At 36.6% G+C, this 16,133-nt stretch overlaps 1 protein-coding gene across 1 annotated transcript in view; it reads left to right on the forward strand.

Annotated features, from left to right (window-relative positions):
- Positions 1-3,607: 3,607 nt before the first annotated feature.
- Positions 3,608-16,133, forward strand: part of LOC150087216 (R3H domain-containing protein 4-like) — a 92,341-nt gene continuing 79,815 nt past the window's right edge. The window contains exon 1 of the mRNA XM_090371890.1: positions 3,608-3,813. Within this exon, the coding sequence (XP_090228016.1) occupies positions 3,746-3,813 (68 nt within the window). The 5' untranslated portion in view covers positions 3,608-3,745. The remainder of the gene's footprint in view (positions 3,814-16,133) is intronic.

Consider the following 16,133-nt stretch of genomic DNA (forward strand, 5'->3'; position numbering starts at 1 on the left):
ATAAGAGATCTGTCTTTAACTTAGCCAGATGGGAAGCCACTTAACTGAGTGGGACTCCTATATGAGTATCTTGGAAACTGCAACAGTGCTGTAGTTCTCGCATACAATTGTCTACAATTTTTTTTTTTTCAGCCAGCAGGTAGTTGATTGTTGGAACAAACTTCCAGCTGTTGTTGTGAATATTGGTAGTTTGAATAAATTCAAGGAAGAACTAGACAGCCTGTTGAAGGTGATGTAGGAGGTGTTTTTTTTTTTGCCGATGCTGTATAAGATTTTGTCTCTTTCTTGGTGATTCCCTCACAACTTCTCTCTCTCTCTTTCTCTCTCTCAGGATAACTCAGAAATTTTTTTTGGCTGGTGCTGCATAAGCCTCAGGCTTCCTTGCACCATATGGCTAATAATAATAAGTTTACTTTTTTGTGTCATTTGCCACTACTAATACTAATCTTCATATCCAAAAAAATTCAAAGTCCAAGCAGCAGTCAACAAATTGATGTTACCTGTTTTTTTTTTTAAATCCCTATGTGTTACACCCCACCCCACAATATTTTTGACAAAAGGGAGCGCAATCAATTCAGTGCAATGCATTGAGTCATTGAACGTAATCAAAAAAGGAATCAAATAAACTAAGCCCGGTAATACATGTATTATCTGGCTTGGTTCACACAGCAATAGAGCAATATAGGCATTCAATATTGGGAAGAATTTCGTTAGGATTTGAAGTTGCCTTCCATTCTTCCTTTAGTTCAGATTTTACCCCGAGGAACTGTTTTCTTCCTATAGCTTAAAGAACATATCTAGATACTTCCAATTTTCTCTTAAAAACAACTGTCACATTAAGGCCACCATAATTGCCTCATCTACCTGTCTGTTTTGCTGTCTGTAAATTGCATATGTTCTCTGGTTGATTTATCAATTTTACTGTTCGAAAAACACAAATTTCTGTGGAGGGGGAACTTGCTATCCTTCCCTGATACTGACTAACTCAACCATGGAGTAAAAAAGCTCATAAAAATTCCTCTCGTTAACAGGATTCTAATTTAGTCCATTTTCACATGCAATGGGGAGATTGAGATTATAACCACTGTGCTAGCCATGAAGAGAAATGTAACTTCATTGAAGAAGGTAAAACAGGTGTGACGAGATCATTTGTTTCTCAAACAAAATTATTTTACTTGAACAGGACACAAAAAATTGTCAAACACTAGATGAAAGGTATCAACTGAAGTGTCACATGTGTAGAAAAGTGATATGCCAAATTGAAGACAATTTTTGAAAAAATCAAAAATCAAATAGTTAAATCAACAAGAAATTTTTTTTTTTATCTCTGTTCCTTCAAAAGTTGTGCAACAAGAGGCATTTATTTTCGGTCGGTCTATACTCATGTTATGCATTGTTTTGAATTTAATAAAAATGAGCCTCTTTGATAATTCTTGCTTCTTGTTGTTTAGTTTTAGGTGCATCAGTGACTAAGGCTATATTGCTCCATCTGTAAACTGTGTGTTCTATGGTTGATTTTCTGATTGCTGGATGAAAAAACCTGAGTTTCCCCAAGAAAAAACCATGCTGTTTTCTCCTGAGACTGACTAACTCAGACACATTGTGGAAAAGGTCCATAAAAATTGCAAATGTCATCGACGGAACTCAAACTCAGGTCTTTTCTACCCAGTGTGGGGACAACGGCGATTTTACCAACTATGCCACCCACGAGGGCGAGTTCTTGCTTACTGTTGTTAAATTCACTATTGTCTAATTATCCTGGCCACTGGCACGTGGTCGAATCGCTGTTCTCCCTACACGAGCGGAAAGGTCTGAATTCTATTCTCGTTAATGACTTCAAGAACTTATGTTTTTTTTTTTTTTTTTTCCCCTTCTTCTTCTTCTTCTTCTTTTTGGCACTTCGTGCTGTGGTTCAGTCTCACGCGAGGACAGGAAAATTGTTTCTTCCGGAAACTCGAGTTTTTCATCCAGCAGAACAGGGAAATCGAGCAGAGAATACATGCAATTGACAGACACAACACCAGGGGCTCACATCTGGTGAGTATAGGCTTGGTACACCCAAGGTTCCAAGATTCCAGGGTTCTGAGCTGGATATCATCATTCTTCTCTTTCATGGTGATTCCCTTCTCTCTCGCTCTCATGGGTAATTCAGAATTTTTTTTTTTTTTTTTTTGCTGGTAAAAAAAAAGAGTAAAAAAAATGCAAAAAAACCTCTGGGAGGTGCATTACGACCACAGAAGCCGATGCGCCAACAACTAACAAAAAAAAAAAAAAAAAAGAGTTCGTTCTCTCTGGTAACCCTAATATGAAATTTATCACTGCATCTAATTCAAATCTAGCGCGATAATACAGAGCTACATGCTAACCTGTGATGATAGTGGTTTCAAAATTTCTAAATTTTAAAATTTCTGTCAGCCAGATCAAAACATTTACTTGTGACTTTACAATGAAGAAGATAAACTTGTATTTGAATTTTTTCGTGTATGGAGATAATGCAAACCACTTCGAACGGCCTTCTGTGCAGTTAAATTATTATTATTATTATTTTATTTTATTTTTTTTTGTATATTATTTCTGATCTATTATATCCAGCTTTGCTAGCGAAAACATCGAGTTGCATCATTTATGGCACAGGTGGTACATCTCGCCCTGAACTCCAGAGGAGCCCAAAGAGATAAGACTTTAGGGGCAAATAAAGAACGTTGCACCAGGGCCCATAGTTCTTGGTTGCCTAAAAGTAAAATAATTAAACTTCGTAGGCTAAGAAAGAAACGTTGCAACAATGGAACATTTTTCTTAATTTTTAACAATTTTGCCGGTCCTGTAGCTTTAACCAGGGATGTGATGGAGGGGAATTCGGCTGGATATATTATTATTATTAGCTATATGGTGCAAGGAAGTCTGAGACTTATCCTGCACCAGCCAAAAAAAAAAAAAAAAAATTTTGAATTACCCTGAGAGAGTCAGAAGTAGAAGAGAATCACCAAGAAAGAGAAAAATGATATGTAGCCCAGGACCCTGGGCTACATATCATCATGGATATATAGCCCAGTGTGCCAAGCCCATACTCACCAGATATCACCGTAGGAACGATAAGCGTTCCATCCATGTAGATTACACCTAACAGGGACAAACAACTTGCGAGATCCAATTTCAATTTTTTGTGGATTATCCAAATCCCCTGTTTAAAAAATAAAAAAAATAAATAAAAGAAGATAAATTTAATTATCAAACTATTTTAACCAGGATGACTTTCAGCTGAAATTCTTCTTGAGCCAGCCTCTTGTCAACAAATTTGCAGACATCCCTGACTATAACATCATTTTTTAAGCTGAGATTCCTCCTCCGTAATTTAAAAAATCCATCCCGAAGCTTCTTGGAGGCTTTTTATTGGGAACTTTTATACATATTAAGAGATCTACTTTACAATATTTATAAAAAAAATTAACCCTTTATTTAAATAAGGATTTCAGGGGAGAAAAGTAAAATAAATAAATAAAACAAAATTAAAACTGGTTATCAGGAAAGGTACGTAGAAGAAACTGAGAGCTAAAAAGTCAAGAAATGTGTAATTGGTTGTTTACATATCCATACGCTGTGTTGCATGAAATTCCTCTGCCTCGATTGTAAACATTTGTGAGGGTGCGCTCGTCGTAAAACGAAAGTGTTCGGAATTTGTGGTAGGAGGTAGATGGTGTATTATTGAGGGGTTTCTACCTTTGGGCTGTCTCTAAGGTAGTTAATTATGGGTGTAATCCAGAATATTAATAATGTAACTAGCCCATTTGGAACTTATATTGAGGATATTGAAGAGTAAGTAGATTCTGCTAAATTTGGCGGTTTTGGTTATCTTTTAATCTGACAGTGACCATTTTGTTCACAGTAGTTTTATTTTTGAGTGACATTTGTATCCCAATTTCGTTTCAACAACAGATGGGTAATATTATTTTCCTACCAAATTATATTGTAATATAAAATTAACCTACGCAAATAGGAAGATATAATTTCCTTAGAAACGAAATGATTTCCATTTCAGCATATCTGCGTGCTGACAAATTCTTATTCGAATAGAATATACGTTGGTTTAGATTATTAAAAGTAAGTTCGAACCGTACGAAGTGTAAGTATGTGACAGCGTTAGAAACCGTAGTTTTCCGTTCAGCAATAAAGACTAATAAAATACATATACAACGTAAAATGCACAACGTATAAAGTGGTGGATCCAAGGGAGACTATAGGGATGAACCCTCCCTTCCCCAAGACATTATTATTATTAGCCATATGGTGCAAGGAATGCTGCACTAGCCAAAAAAATTTGAATACCCTGAGAGAGAGAAAGAGAAAGAAAGAAGTAGGAGGGAATCGCCAAAAAAGAGAAGAATGATGATATCCAGGGTTTGCCAAGCCCATACTCGCCAGATGTGAGCCCCTGGGGTTAATGAAAGTTGGTTAAAAATTCGAAATTAATTCAAGCAAAATTCGATCTTCCCAGTTATTGTCATTTGTATGTTTCATTACTGTTATATCGCCCACACCTTCCTTTTGAAAAACAGTCTGGATCAGCCCCGAATAAAACTCACTGCATTGAGGCCACCAAGGCCTGAGTGCAGCCCTCACATACACAAATCCATGTAAGCAAAAACCATATTTAAATGTCATCCAACTTGGAAGGAATTGTGAAACAGTCTGGAAAAATGACATTTTATGACAAGGGGGTAAATATCTAGAACAAAGGAGACAAGGTTGCATCCTTTGCAGCATGTGATGTGCTCCACCATTCCCCCCCCCAAACATAATCTTAACAGCCATAATTTTTTTCATGGTTCAGTCGATACCTATAATTCCATGTAATACATGTATAAGCACATGTATTACATGGAATTTTCTGAACATGACATTTGAAAAAGAGGTTATACTCCAGATTATGGGTACACCTCTGGAAGAAGTGGCTTCTTTTGCTTCAATCTGTCCAGAATTACTGGCATAAACTACCCTTACCTTTTTTCACTAGCCAAAAATGAAAGTTTATTAAAAAAATCCACACTTCTTTTGTTTGAATCTGTCCTGAATTTTGCCATGGCCGCAATGCAGGGGTAGAATTTTTCTCAGCCTGGTCTGTGCTTATTAACAGGAGAGACTGCTTCTACAGGGATGGGATACACTTAAATAGAAAGGGTGCAAGAATATTTGCTGATGCTATCGAAGCAGTGTTAGGTGGGTTGGAAAACTGCTAGCTTGGGGGGGTGGGTATACACGGATTAATAGATTAACAGTAGCCTCTGGCAGAGGTGAAAGTGATTCTTGCACTGCATCTATTGAAATGCAATTGAGCAGCAGCCTGAAAACCAAGCCAATGGGGATTTCCAGGACTGCTGGGAGTCATAGTGGAACAAGTAAATACATGGGCTATGTTAGGGTAACTAAGAGTAGAAACAGGTGCATGTATACTTGTGTGTACACCAATGCTAGGAGTATAGTTAATAAATTTGATGAGCTTGGAGTGCTAGTCAAGACATCAAAGGCATATATTATTGGGATAACAGAGACGTGGTGTCACACAGACATAAGCAGTGCAGAATAAGCAAACCCTTAGCCATAATTATGAGAGCTTCCATGGACTCGAAAGGTACCCATGAACCGTAAATGTGCAAATGTGACCCCAATCCACAAAGGAGGATCAAATGGGGAGACAGGTAATTACAGACCTGTTAGTTTAACTTCTTTTCCAGGGAAATTAATGGAGGCACTGGTTAAAGAAGCATTGCAAGATCATCTAGACAAGACTTCAGTTATAGCTCGGACACAGCATGGGTTTGTTAAGGGGAAGTCTTGTCTGACTAATTTGATTGGATACTGTAATGTGGTCACAAAGGAACTGGATGCAAAGAGTAATTTTGATATCATATATTTGGCTATTAAAAAGGCTTTTGGTACTGTTGCACATGGAAGACTGCTGCACAAATTGGAGCAGTGTGGCATTGGAGGTTGATTGCTGCTTTGGATAAAGGAATGGTTGAGTAGTTGAAGACAGAGAGTGGTAATCAATGGACATTGCTCTTCGTGGACTAATATTATTAGTGGAGTTGACCAGGGTTCAGTGTTGGGTCCATTGTTGTTTTCTGTATTCATTAATGATATTGATGATGGTATATTAGGCTTAACATCCAAGTTTGCAGACGATACAAAGGTCGGCAGGGTTGGTAATGACACTGGCAGTATGCTGCTGCTGCAACAGTATCTAGAAAAATTGAGCAGATGGGCTAGAAGGTGGCAAGTGAAGTTTAACATTGACAATTGTAAAGTACTGCATATGGGAAGCAGTAACCCCAGAATAATGTATCATATATATATCAACTGACAGTAGTAGAGAGTGAAAAGGACCTGGGGGTAATTGTGCAGGCAGATGAAGTTTTCTGAGCAGTGCAGATGGTCTGCAAGGCGTCTCCATAGCCAGGTGGGCAGGAGCAGCAGTGCGTAGCACACGCTTCTTGATTAGACCAGGGTTCGAGCCTGTGACCACCAAATACGGAGGATGCGGAAAGGTCAGGGAATGACCACCGGATATCCCTGGAGCAATATGGCCTTAATTGCTAATGCTTCTAAAAACCAAATAACAAACAAACAAACAACAACGGTCTGCAAGAGTAGCTCATGGTGTCTTGTCAATGATATACAGGAATTTTTCTAACAGGGATAAGGAGGTGATTATCCCCTTGTATAAGGCAATGGTCAGGCCACACCTTTAGTATTGTATACTGGTCTGGAGGTCTCATTTTAAGAAGGATGTATAGCTGTTGGAACGAGTACAGAGAAGGGCAACCAGATTAGTGAATGGAACAAAGGGTTGCTCTTATGCAGAAAGGCTTAAATTTTGTAAATTACAGTGTCTGGAGACTAGGCACCTGTGAGGTGATCTGATTGAGGTGTATAAAGCCTTGAATGATTTGAGCATGCTCAATGCTGATGGGATTTCTTCTCTTGCTCAGAATAATCGCCTGAGAGGGCATAAATTGAAATCGAGGAAAGAGTTTTAGAATAGATGGGTGGAAGTTTGCCTTTAGCCAGCAGGTAGTTGATTGCTGGAACAAACTTGCATCTGTTGTTGTAGAAGTTGATAGCTTAAACAGATTCAAGGCAGAACTAGATAAGCATTTGGAACAGGTGGATGAGTGAAATGAGAAGCAGGTGTGTGTTTTTTTTTTTTTTTTTGGCTGATGCTATATAAGCTTGCTTTCTTGCATCATGTGGTAATGCGTATACCAATTGTACCAGTAATCTGGAGTTCAGCAAAAAAAAATAAATAGTTTTTCAAGTTTTGCTCATAAGAGATTTCAAAAACTGTTTATTTCAGTGTGATGTAGTGTTATATGAATAGAATGAAGAGTTTTCATTTTTCTATGTGGTGCACCCAGAAATTTTGTTTGTTTTTTGTAGGATTTATATTGGTAGTTCTTGTTTTTATAAACATGAACACAGGACAGTAAGATTATGTAATATAAAACAATGTTTTGGAGGACATAGCCCGATCAGTAACCCTCCCCCCCCTCTCTCTCTCTCTCTGCAAACCTGTGAGGGGGGGCTAGATAACATTAGAAATTTGAAATCCTCATTTAAGAAGCCATTCTTAAATGGCATGGTTTTTTTGTGGAGGGTGAGTTGTCCTTATCACATAGTTTGAGACTCCCCCATGTTGCTGTTCAAGCATTTTTTTATATAGAAAATAAATTGATTTGGGAAGTGCAATATGGCCTAAGTAGCTGTTGCATCAGAAAACTCAACTCCCCCATGTCACAAAGGTGTTGCATTTTTTTTTTTAAATCAAAAATTATGAAAAACAGGAAAAAAAAAAGTTAGTGCATCTGCATAATTTCTGTACGTGACTGAAACGAAGCAAGCGATGTAAAGGTAATCATTATACAACATATATAAAGGTCATCATTATACCTTTATATATAAATACATAGCATTAGTAGTGGCATATGATACAAGAAAGCAATCTTATATAGCATCAGCCAAAAAAAAAAAAAAAAAAAAAAATGAGGGCTGATGACCCTCCTATGTGTGAGTCTTGTGGCACAGCTTTATCAATTAGACACATTTTAATCGAATGTTCAGATTTTAGCAATATCCGTCTTACCGCTTTTAACCATCTGACTGAGCCATATACACTCAGTCAGATTTTATCTGACAATGACAACGTGTCTGCTGTTTTTAGCTTTTTAAAATCAATAAATATTTTTACTCATATATAAAATTTTTACTTGTTTCTTTTATATATTTGTTATACATTTTGACATAGTGACCTAACTAATTAGGGCACTGAAAGTTTAAAAAAAATTTTTTTATAAATGACCTGGTCTTGCCGCATTATAGCCTTAGTAGCTGATGCGCCAATAAAACCAAAACAACAACAACAACAACCAAAAAAAAAAAAAAAAACCCTTCTCATTCACTCCAAATGTTTATCTAGTTCTGCCTTGAACTTATTTAAGTTGCTGACCTCCACTAAAACAGATGGAAGTTTGTTCCAATTGTCAACCACATATATAAAGGTCATCATTATACACCAACTCATAGCCCAAAAATTTTGATTAATTTAACCTACCTGATTTTAAATTGTCCATCCACTATAAACAGGTTCCTCATAAGCCATTTTATATTAAATTCCATCCAAATGAGTTTTTGCCAGTAACCCATTCAGTATTTTTAGACACTATCATGGTTTATGAGAAGAGTCATGATTTCTCTGTTGTCTGGCAGCAATATGAATTTGCCTGTTTGAATTTTTGGCATGTTTTTAGGCTTGCCTTATATTGGTTGGTTACAAACTTTTAGATGTAAGTGCCCTCGACAGCATTTTAACTGATGCATGTGGGTTGGTTGGATTAGCTCCTCCCCCAACCCAGGTGTATATTTTGTAATAATACATAGAATTTTTCGTGGTTAAGATACTGGTCATTCTCATTATGGCCGCTACACAACTTCAGGTAAACTTGTCAGTTATGCATGTGCAGGCACCCTTATACAGGTCTACCGGATGCCCATAGTGCATCCACACGCTCCGGTAAACCTGTCACCATTCATTCAGTTGGCTGACCATGTCATCAACAGACGACGTTTTAGCAACAGTTGGCTTCTTATTTGCAATGAATAAAAACGTGAATAAAACGTAATATATGGTGCAAAGAATGGTTGAAAAAAAGAAAAGTTTATTCACATGTGAACTTGTTAAGTGAATTGCAGTAATTTTCAGAAAAATCCCCGATTTATTAAAATTTAATAAAATAATATAGTAATGAATTTTATTATTGCTGTTATTATAAATTATATTTATTGACACTCTGATATTAAAAGTTAAAATTTACTTCTAATCCAGGCAAATTTTTTATTAATCGGCAACAAATTTAATAGTGAATATTTTTTCATAGAATTGATGTAATTATTAATGATAGCCGAATAGGGAAATACCCCAATCTAGCAGTGCACCTGCCACATCGCTACACACGCTCTGGTTTGCCTGCACAGGCCACTCCGGTTCAGGCAAATCGAATGATTTTTCATATTTCCTCTGGTCACCTGCAGTTTTATCATCTACACATTCCTGTAGACCTGTACAGGCGTGCCTGCGCAGGCATACCTGACAGATTTACATGAGGGTGTGTAGTGGAAATGGAATGTGCAAATGTGAACATTCCATTTGCTAGATGTGCAAATGGAATGTTCTAAACATGAATATTTGAGACAAATTTTGCATATTTGATCTTTTAATTATTTTTGTATAGATTGAACAATGTAATATCATATGGGATAAATTCAGAACTGTACACATTTTGTCAATTCATCCAAATTTTACTTCTTTTATTGAAGACTTGATAATATTGATCATTTAAAATTTTGCTCTTCTACAACTGCTGTACACTGTCCAGCCTGTTTGACTGGAATTGATTGCAGTACAGTTTGTTCGGTTTTAACGTAAAAATATTAAACAATATTTTGAGATACTCAACAGTTTGCACCCCTACATTTCAAAATTTATGTGAAATACTGGCTGGGTCCCAAAATTTTTGGAAGGCAGGGAGTATCTTTTGTCAGCAAATAATCAGGCTCAGTGACAGAATTTTCTCAATTTATGTTTGGTTACAGTCAAATCCATAACGTTCCTATGTTCTCACATTTCAGCTAACAGGTAAGGAGGCTATTATCCGTTTCTATAATATGATGATAAAACCAAACTTGGAATTTGGTATCCAGCTCTGGAAGTTACATCTAAATAAATATATAGAACTTCTAGAAGGGTGATAGATTGCTGAAGAGCATTTAACATTATACCTATCGGGAACAACTTGGAAGATTACATCTGCAGAGCTTGGCAGCTAGATGGGGATGGATTTGGTTGGGGTATATATATATATATATATATAAAGCCCTTGGGGGATTATTGATGATCCTGCTCAGATAGCTGACAAACTGAATGAGTATTTTGTATCTACATTCACACATGAGGAATTCTGTAGGGAAGTGGAGGACAGAAGCTGATTAAATTCTAGCTAAAGCTTAATGATTTTGTAATAACTGAGTGGAGGAGAAATTATTGAAGTTAAACACAAGAAAGGCACCTGGGGTGGAGGGATGTATCCAGTTATATTAAAGGAGGTGGCAAAGGAAGTAAGCAAACCCTTAGCCATAATTATGAGAGCCTCCTTGGACTCGGAGATAGTCCCCACGGACTGGAAATGTGCAAATGTATCCCCAATTCACAAAGGGGGATCAAAGGGTGACATGAGTAATTATAGACCTGTTATTTTAACTTCTGTTCCTGGAAAATAATGGAGTCACTAGTTAAAGAAGCATTGCAGGATCATCCAGACAAGACTGCAGTAATAATTCAGACACAGCATGGGTTCGTTAAGTGAGAGTCTTGTCTGACAAATATGATGTGGTTACAAAAGAACTGGATGCAAAAATTAATTTTGATATCATATACTTGGATTTCAGGAAAGCTTTTGATACTGTTGTGTATGGAAGACTACTGTACAAATTGGAGCAGTATGGTATTAAGGGCAAGTTGCTACAATGGAAAAAAGGGTGGTTGAGTGGGAGAAGACAAGTAGTAATCAATGGATGCTGCTCTTCATGGACTAATGTTATTAGTGTAGTCCCCCAGGGTTTGGTGTTGGACCCACTGTTATTTTGTATATTTATCAATAATATTGATGAAGGTATATCAGGCTTAATATCCAGGTTTGCAGATGATACTAAGTTTGGCAGGGTTGTTAATGACAGCAGTGGCAGTGTGCTGCTGCAACAGGATTTAAAAAAGTTGGGCAGATGGGCTTCAGAAGTGACAACTGATGTTTAACCTTCACAAATACAAAGTACTGCATATGGGTAGAAGTAACCATAGAGAAATGTACCAACTGTGTGGTACTACACTTAGGGTGTTAGAAAATGAAAAAGACCTAGGAGTAATTTCGTAGTCAGATATGAAGTTTTCTGAGCATTGCAGATGTGCCGCCAGAGTAGGTCAAGGAGTATTGTCAAAGATATACAGGAATTTTGCTAGTAGAGAAAAGGTCATTATCCCTTTGTATAAGGCAATGGTCAGGCCAAGCCTTGAGTACTGTGTACAGGTCTGGAGGTCTCATTTATCATTAAGGATGTAGAGTTGCTTGAGCAAGTACAGAGAAGGCCTACAGATTGGTGAGGGGAATGAAGGGGTTCTCTTACCAAGAAATGCTTAAGTTCTGCAAACTGCAGCATCTGGAGACTAGGCACTTTCAAGGTGATTTTATTGAGGTCTTGAATGGGTTGAGGAGATTCAATTCTGATTAGATTCTTGCTCAGATTACGAACGTGAGGGGGCATAAATTTAAATTGGGGAAAGACAGTTGTAGAATAGATTTGTGGAAATTTGTCTTTGCCCAGAGGGTAGTTGATTGCTGGAACAAACTTCGATCTGTTGTTGTGGAAGTTGATAGCTTAAATAAATTCAGTCAGGAACTGGACAAACTTTTAGAGGGAATGGATGTGCAAAATGTTTTTTTTTTTTTGACTGATGCTACATAAGCTTGCTTTCTTGCATCACATGCCTCAACAACTACTACTATTTGTAAAGTGAATGAATGAGTAATATTCTCACCAGTGAGTGAAACTATAGAATCCTAGAAAGTAACAGTATCCTTTATGAAGTGTACCTTTAGGCAGAGCATTGTGGGCATTTTGGAATAAGTTGCATGTTAGTATAGCAAAAGCAGACGTGTGGCAATGTTTAAAGAGGACTTGAATAGGCACTTTTTAACAATGGGAATAATATGAAATGGTAGTGTTTTTTTTTTTTTTTTTTTTTTGGAGATGCAGATTGTTTGCTTTCTTGCATCATAGCCACATTAATACTAATAATCAGGATAAGTTTCAGAATCGAATTCCAAATGGCTGTCGAATCATTATTCCTTTAGAATTATTTTGCTTCAATAGAAGCAAACTAATTTGAATAATAATTCAAATAAATATTTTTTATATAAACTTATAGTGATTTCTTGATTCATGGACTTTTTCATTTGCGCAATTTTTATTTGATGTGGTCAAACGGTATGTACTATTTCTCAGTTTGGGGCACTTTGCCTCTTCCTTTAAAGTGGTTTGGAACAAAGCATATGGTAGGTGACTGGATGATGAGTGCAATGGTGGATGTATTTTATTGATTTTATTCTCTATCTTGTCCTTGTGGATTTTTGGCACATTGTGACTACTAAGGCCATAGTGTGCCAGTTCTTATAGTATCCTAGTTACTATGGCGCCTCCGTGGGCAGGACCACTAGTGCGTAGCACACGCTTCTTGATTAGACCGGGGTTCGAGCCAGTAACCAACAAATATGGAGGATGCGGAAAGGTCAGGGAGTGACCACCGCATATCCCCGGAGCAATATGGCCTTAGTTGCTAATGCTCCTAAAAAACCAAATAACAACAACCTAGTTACTATGTTTTCATCATGTATATAGCTGACAACACTTTCCAAATTTCCAGATTTATGACAAAGCATCTGCTTTTTTTTAAATATACAGTAAACCCCCGCTATTCGCGGTGTCTGTATTTGCAGTCGCTAATTTAATATAAAATGAAACCTAAAAAAATTGAATTTTAAATCGCCGTGAACATTTTCCGCCAAAAAAAAAACATGGGCGTGGCTAAAATTATCTTTCCCAGTCAAAACAGTGCTCGGTGGGGGGAGAGGGGTGTCAAAATCGTTAGCGTGGATGTTTCTCGCTAATCCTTGTTCAGTATGTGCTATGCGCTTGTCATGGAAGAATTCGTGGTTTGCTTTTAATTTATATGCTTATAAATTGAATAAATTTATCAATTTATATATCAGTAAATTGATATACTTACAAAAGCAAAAAATATACCGTTTTGCAGTGTGTTAGTGAAAACAGACTTTTTCGAGTGTGTTAACAGAAGAAAGTGACGTTATTGTGGACAAATTCTTTTCTAACTCCTACAAAAATATTGCTACGAATAACAAGGGAATTGTGAAAAGATCAAAGAAGGTGATGACATTAGCGAATAAAATTCAGTTATTAGACAAAATTTCTAAGGGTGAAAGTGTCTCCTCAGTGGCAAAACATTATAAAATGAATGAGTCAACGGTACGATCAATCAAGAAATCGGAAGAAAAATCCACCGTAGTGTCCGTGAAAACGCGCTGATTGCTTCAAAAATTTGCTCTGTAACTCGTGATGTTAAATTAGAAAAAATGGAAAAGGCTTTAAATCTGTGGATAGAAGACCGAACTCAAAATAAAATTCCGTTAAGTTCACTCATCATTCATGAAAAGGCAAAACTCCTTTATCAACACTTTAGCGAAACTGGTGATAGCACTGGCGGGATAAGTTTTTTTAGCTAGCAAAGGCGCTGGTTTGAAATTTCTAATAAATATTACATTTAATATTAAATTGTTTCTTATTTTCATTTCGATGCCATATGCTTGCATTTCACTATGTGCTGTCTATGTACATAGTCATATTATGAAGGTACATATAATACATACATAGACAAAATGTTAGACTAGTTTTTCTTATATATTTCATATATATATATATATATATATATACTTTGGAACGGAACCCCTTTATTACTATGGGAGCCATAACTCAGTATTCGCGGCATTTCTCAGGAACGTAACCCCCGCGAATAGAGGGGGTTTACTGTATTTGAACCCTTCTCCATCTCGCTGTTGTAATATAGTTAATTATAAAGAGTTCCTCCGTCTTTTTACAAAAACATAGTTTTCTTTGTCTTTTTCTTTTCGCAAAAAATAGTTTAACTATGATAAAATTCGGATTTTTGAAAAATTTTACAAATTTTTGCTTATTTTTATTAATAAAGTGGCTTCATCTGGTGTGGTCTACATTGTGAAATGGAAACACAGGATAATAAACTTGCTGTCTGTAATGGATGGCCATTTCATCATACCTATGTGGTAAAAAGCTAATTAACATTGTCTTTCAGTAAATAAATATGGCAAAAATTTCAGAAGACAAACACACCAGATTTTTTATGAAATCTGAAAATGAACACAATTTGCATTGTGTACTGTGTGTAGATGTGATTTTTCAGTTTAAAGAAGAAATTATGTAATCAGACATTTGCAAACATAGCCATAAGAACAACATGCAGTGCATAAAATGAAATGCCAAAAGCAGGTGTGCCATTTCATAGTGATGCTGGTGTCATGTGTGGCTAATGCTTATTTACATCTTTTGTCATAAAATATAACCTTTCTCATGCAATCACGTTGTTCAGAAACACATTTTCCCTATAGTGCAGTGGTTCGCAAACTTTCTGAGCCCACATCTCCCTTGACCTGTAAAATTTTCCCGGCACCTCCCTTGTAGTAAAACATCTACAATTGTGCAATTTCTTATTTTTAATGTGTTAATACAATAATTATTAATACTTGAAATAATAATCAAGATATTATTTTATTCTTAAAAAACATTAATGTGATGTTTGTGCTTGTTTTTTATTGCACAATTCATCAAACCTGGGTATCATTTTCAAAATGGCAACACTTATTTCTTTTACAAAGTTTAATTTTGATCTGTACTTAGATTTAATGACCCAATGCTGAAAATCCAACTTCACAAAAGTAAGCACTTGCAAATGACACTAGTATTCGCAAAGCTTTATTAGCATTCACAAAGGCACATGATGCAAGAAAGCAAGCTTATCAGCCAAAAAAATAACAAACAAATCTAATTTCATCCATCCACTCGCTCAATGTTGGTCTAGTTTTGCCTTGAATCTATTTAAGCTATCAACTTCTACAATAACAGATGGAAGTTTGTTCCAGCAATCAACCACGTGCTAGCTAAAGGCAAACTTCCACACATCTATCCTACAACTGTCTTTCCTCAATTTGAATTTATACCCTCTCAGATTATTCTGAGCAAGAAGAAGAATCCCATCAGCATTGAGCGTGCTAAAACCATTCAAGGCTTTTTTCACCTTAATCAGATCAGCTTGCAGGTGGCTAGTCTTCAGACACTGTAATTTGCAAAACTTAAGCCTTTCTTCGTAAGAGCAACCCTTTGTTCCATTCACTAACCTTGTTACCCTTCTCTGTACTTGTTCCAACAGCTCTACATCCTTCTTAAAATGAGGTTTAAAGACCTGTATACAGTACTCAAGGTGTGGCCTGACCATTCCCTTATACAAGGGGATAATCACCTCCTTATCCCTGCTAGAAAAATTCCTGTATATCATTAACAAGACACCATGAGCTACTCTTACAGACCTTCTGCACTGCTCAGAAAACTTCATCTGCCTGCACAATTACCCCAGGTCCTTTTCACTCTCTACTACTGTCAGTTGATACTTTTGATACATTATTCTGGGGTTACTGCTTCCCATATGCAGTACTTTATATTTGTCAATGTTAAACTTCAGTTGCCACCTGTCAGCCCACCTTCTCAACTTTTCTAGATCCTGTTGCAGCAGCGTACTGTCATTAGTGTCATTAACAACCCTGTTGACCTTTGTATTGTCTGCAAACTTCGACATTAAGCCTGATATACCATCATTAATAAATACAGAAAACAAAAATTGACCCAACACTGAACCCTGGGCGACTCCA

The sequence above is a fragment of the Mastigoproctus giganteus genome, chromosome 4 (genome assembly GCF_048544385.1).
Source record: "Mastigoproctus giganteus isolate SK-2022 chromosome 4, ASM4854438v1, whole genome shotgun sequence".
Classification (NCBI taxonomy): Eukaryota; Metazoa; Arthropoda; class Arachnida; order Uropygi; family Thelyphonidae; genus Mastigoproctus; species Mastigoproctus giganteus.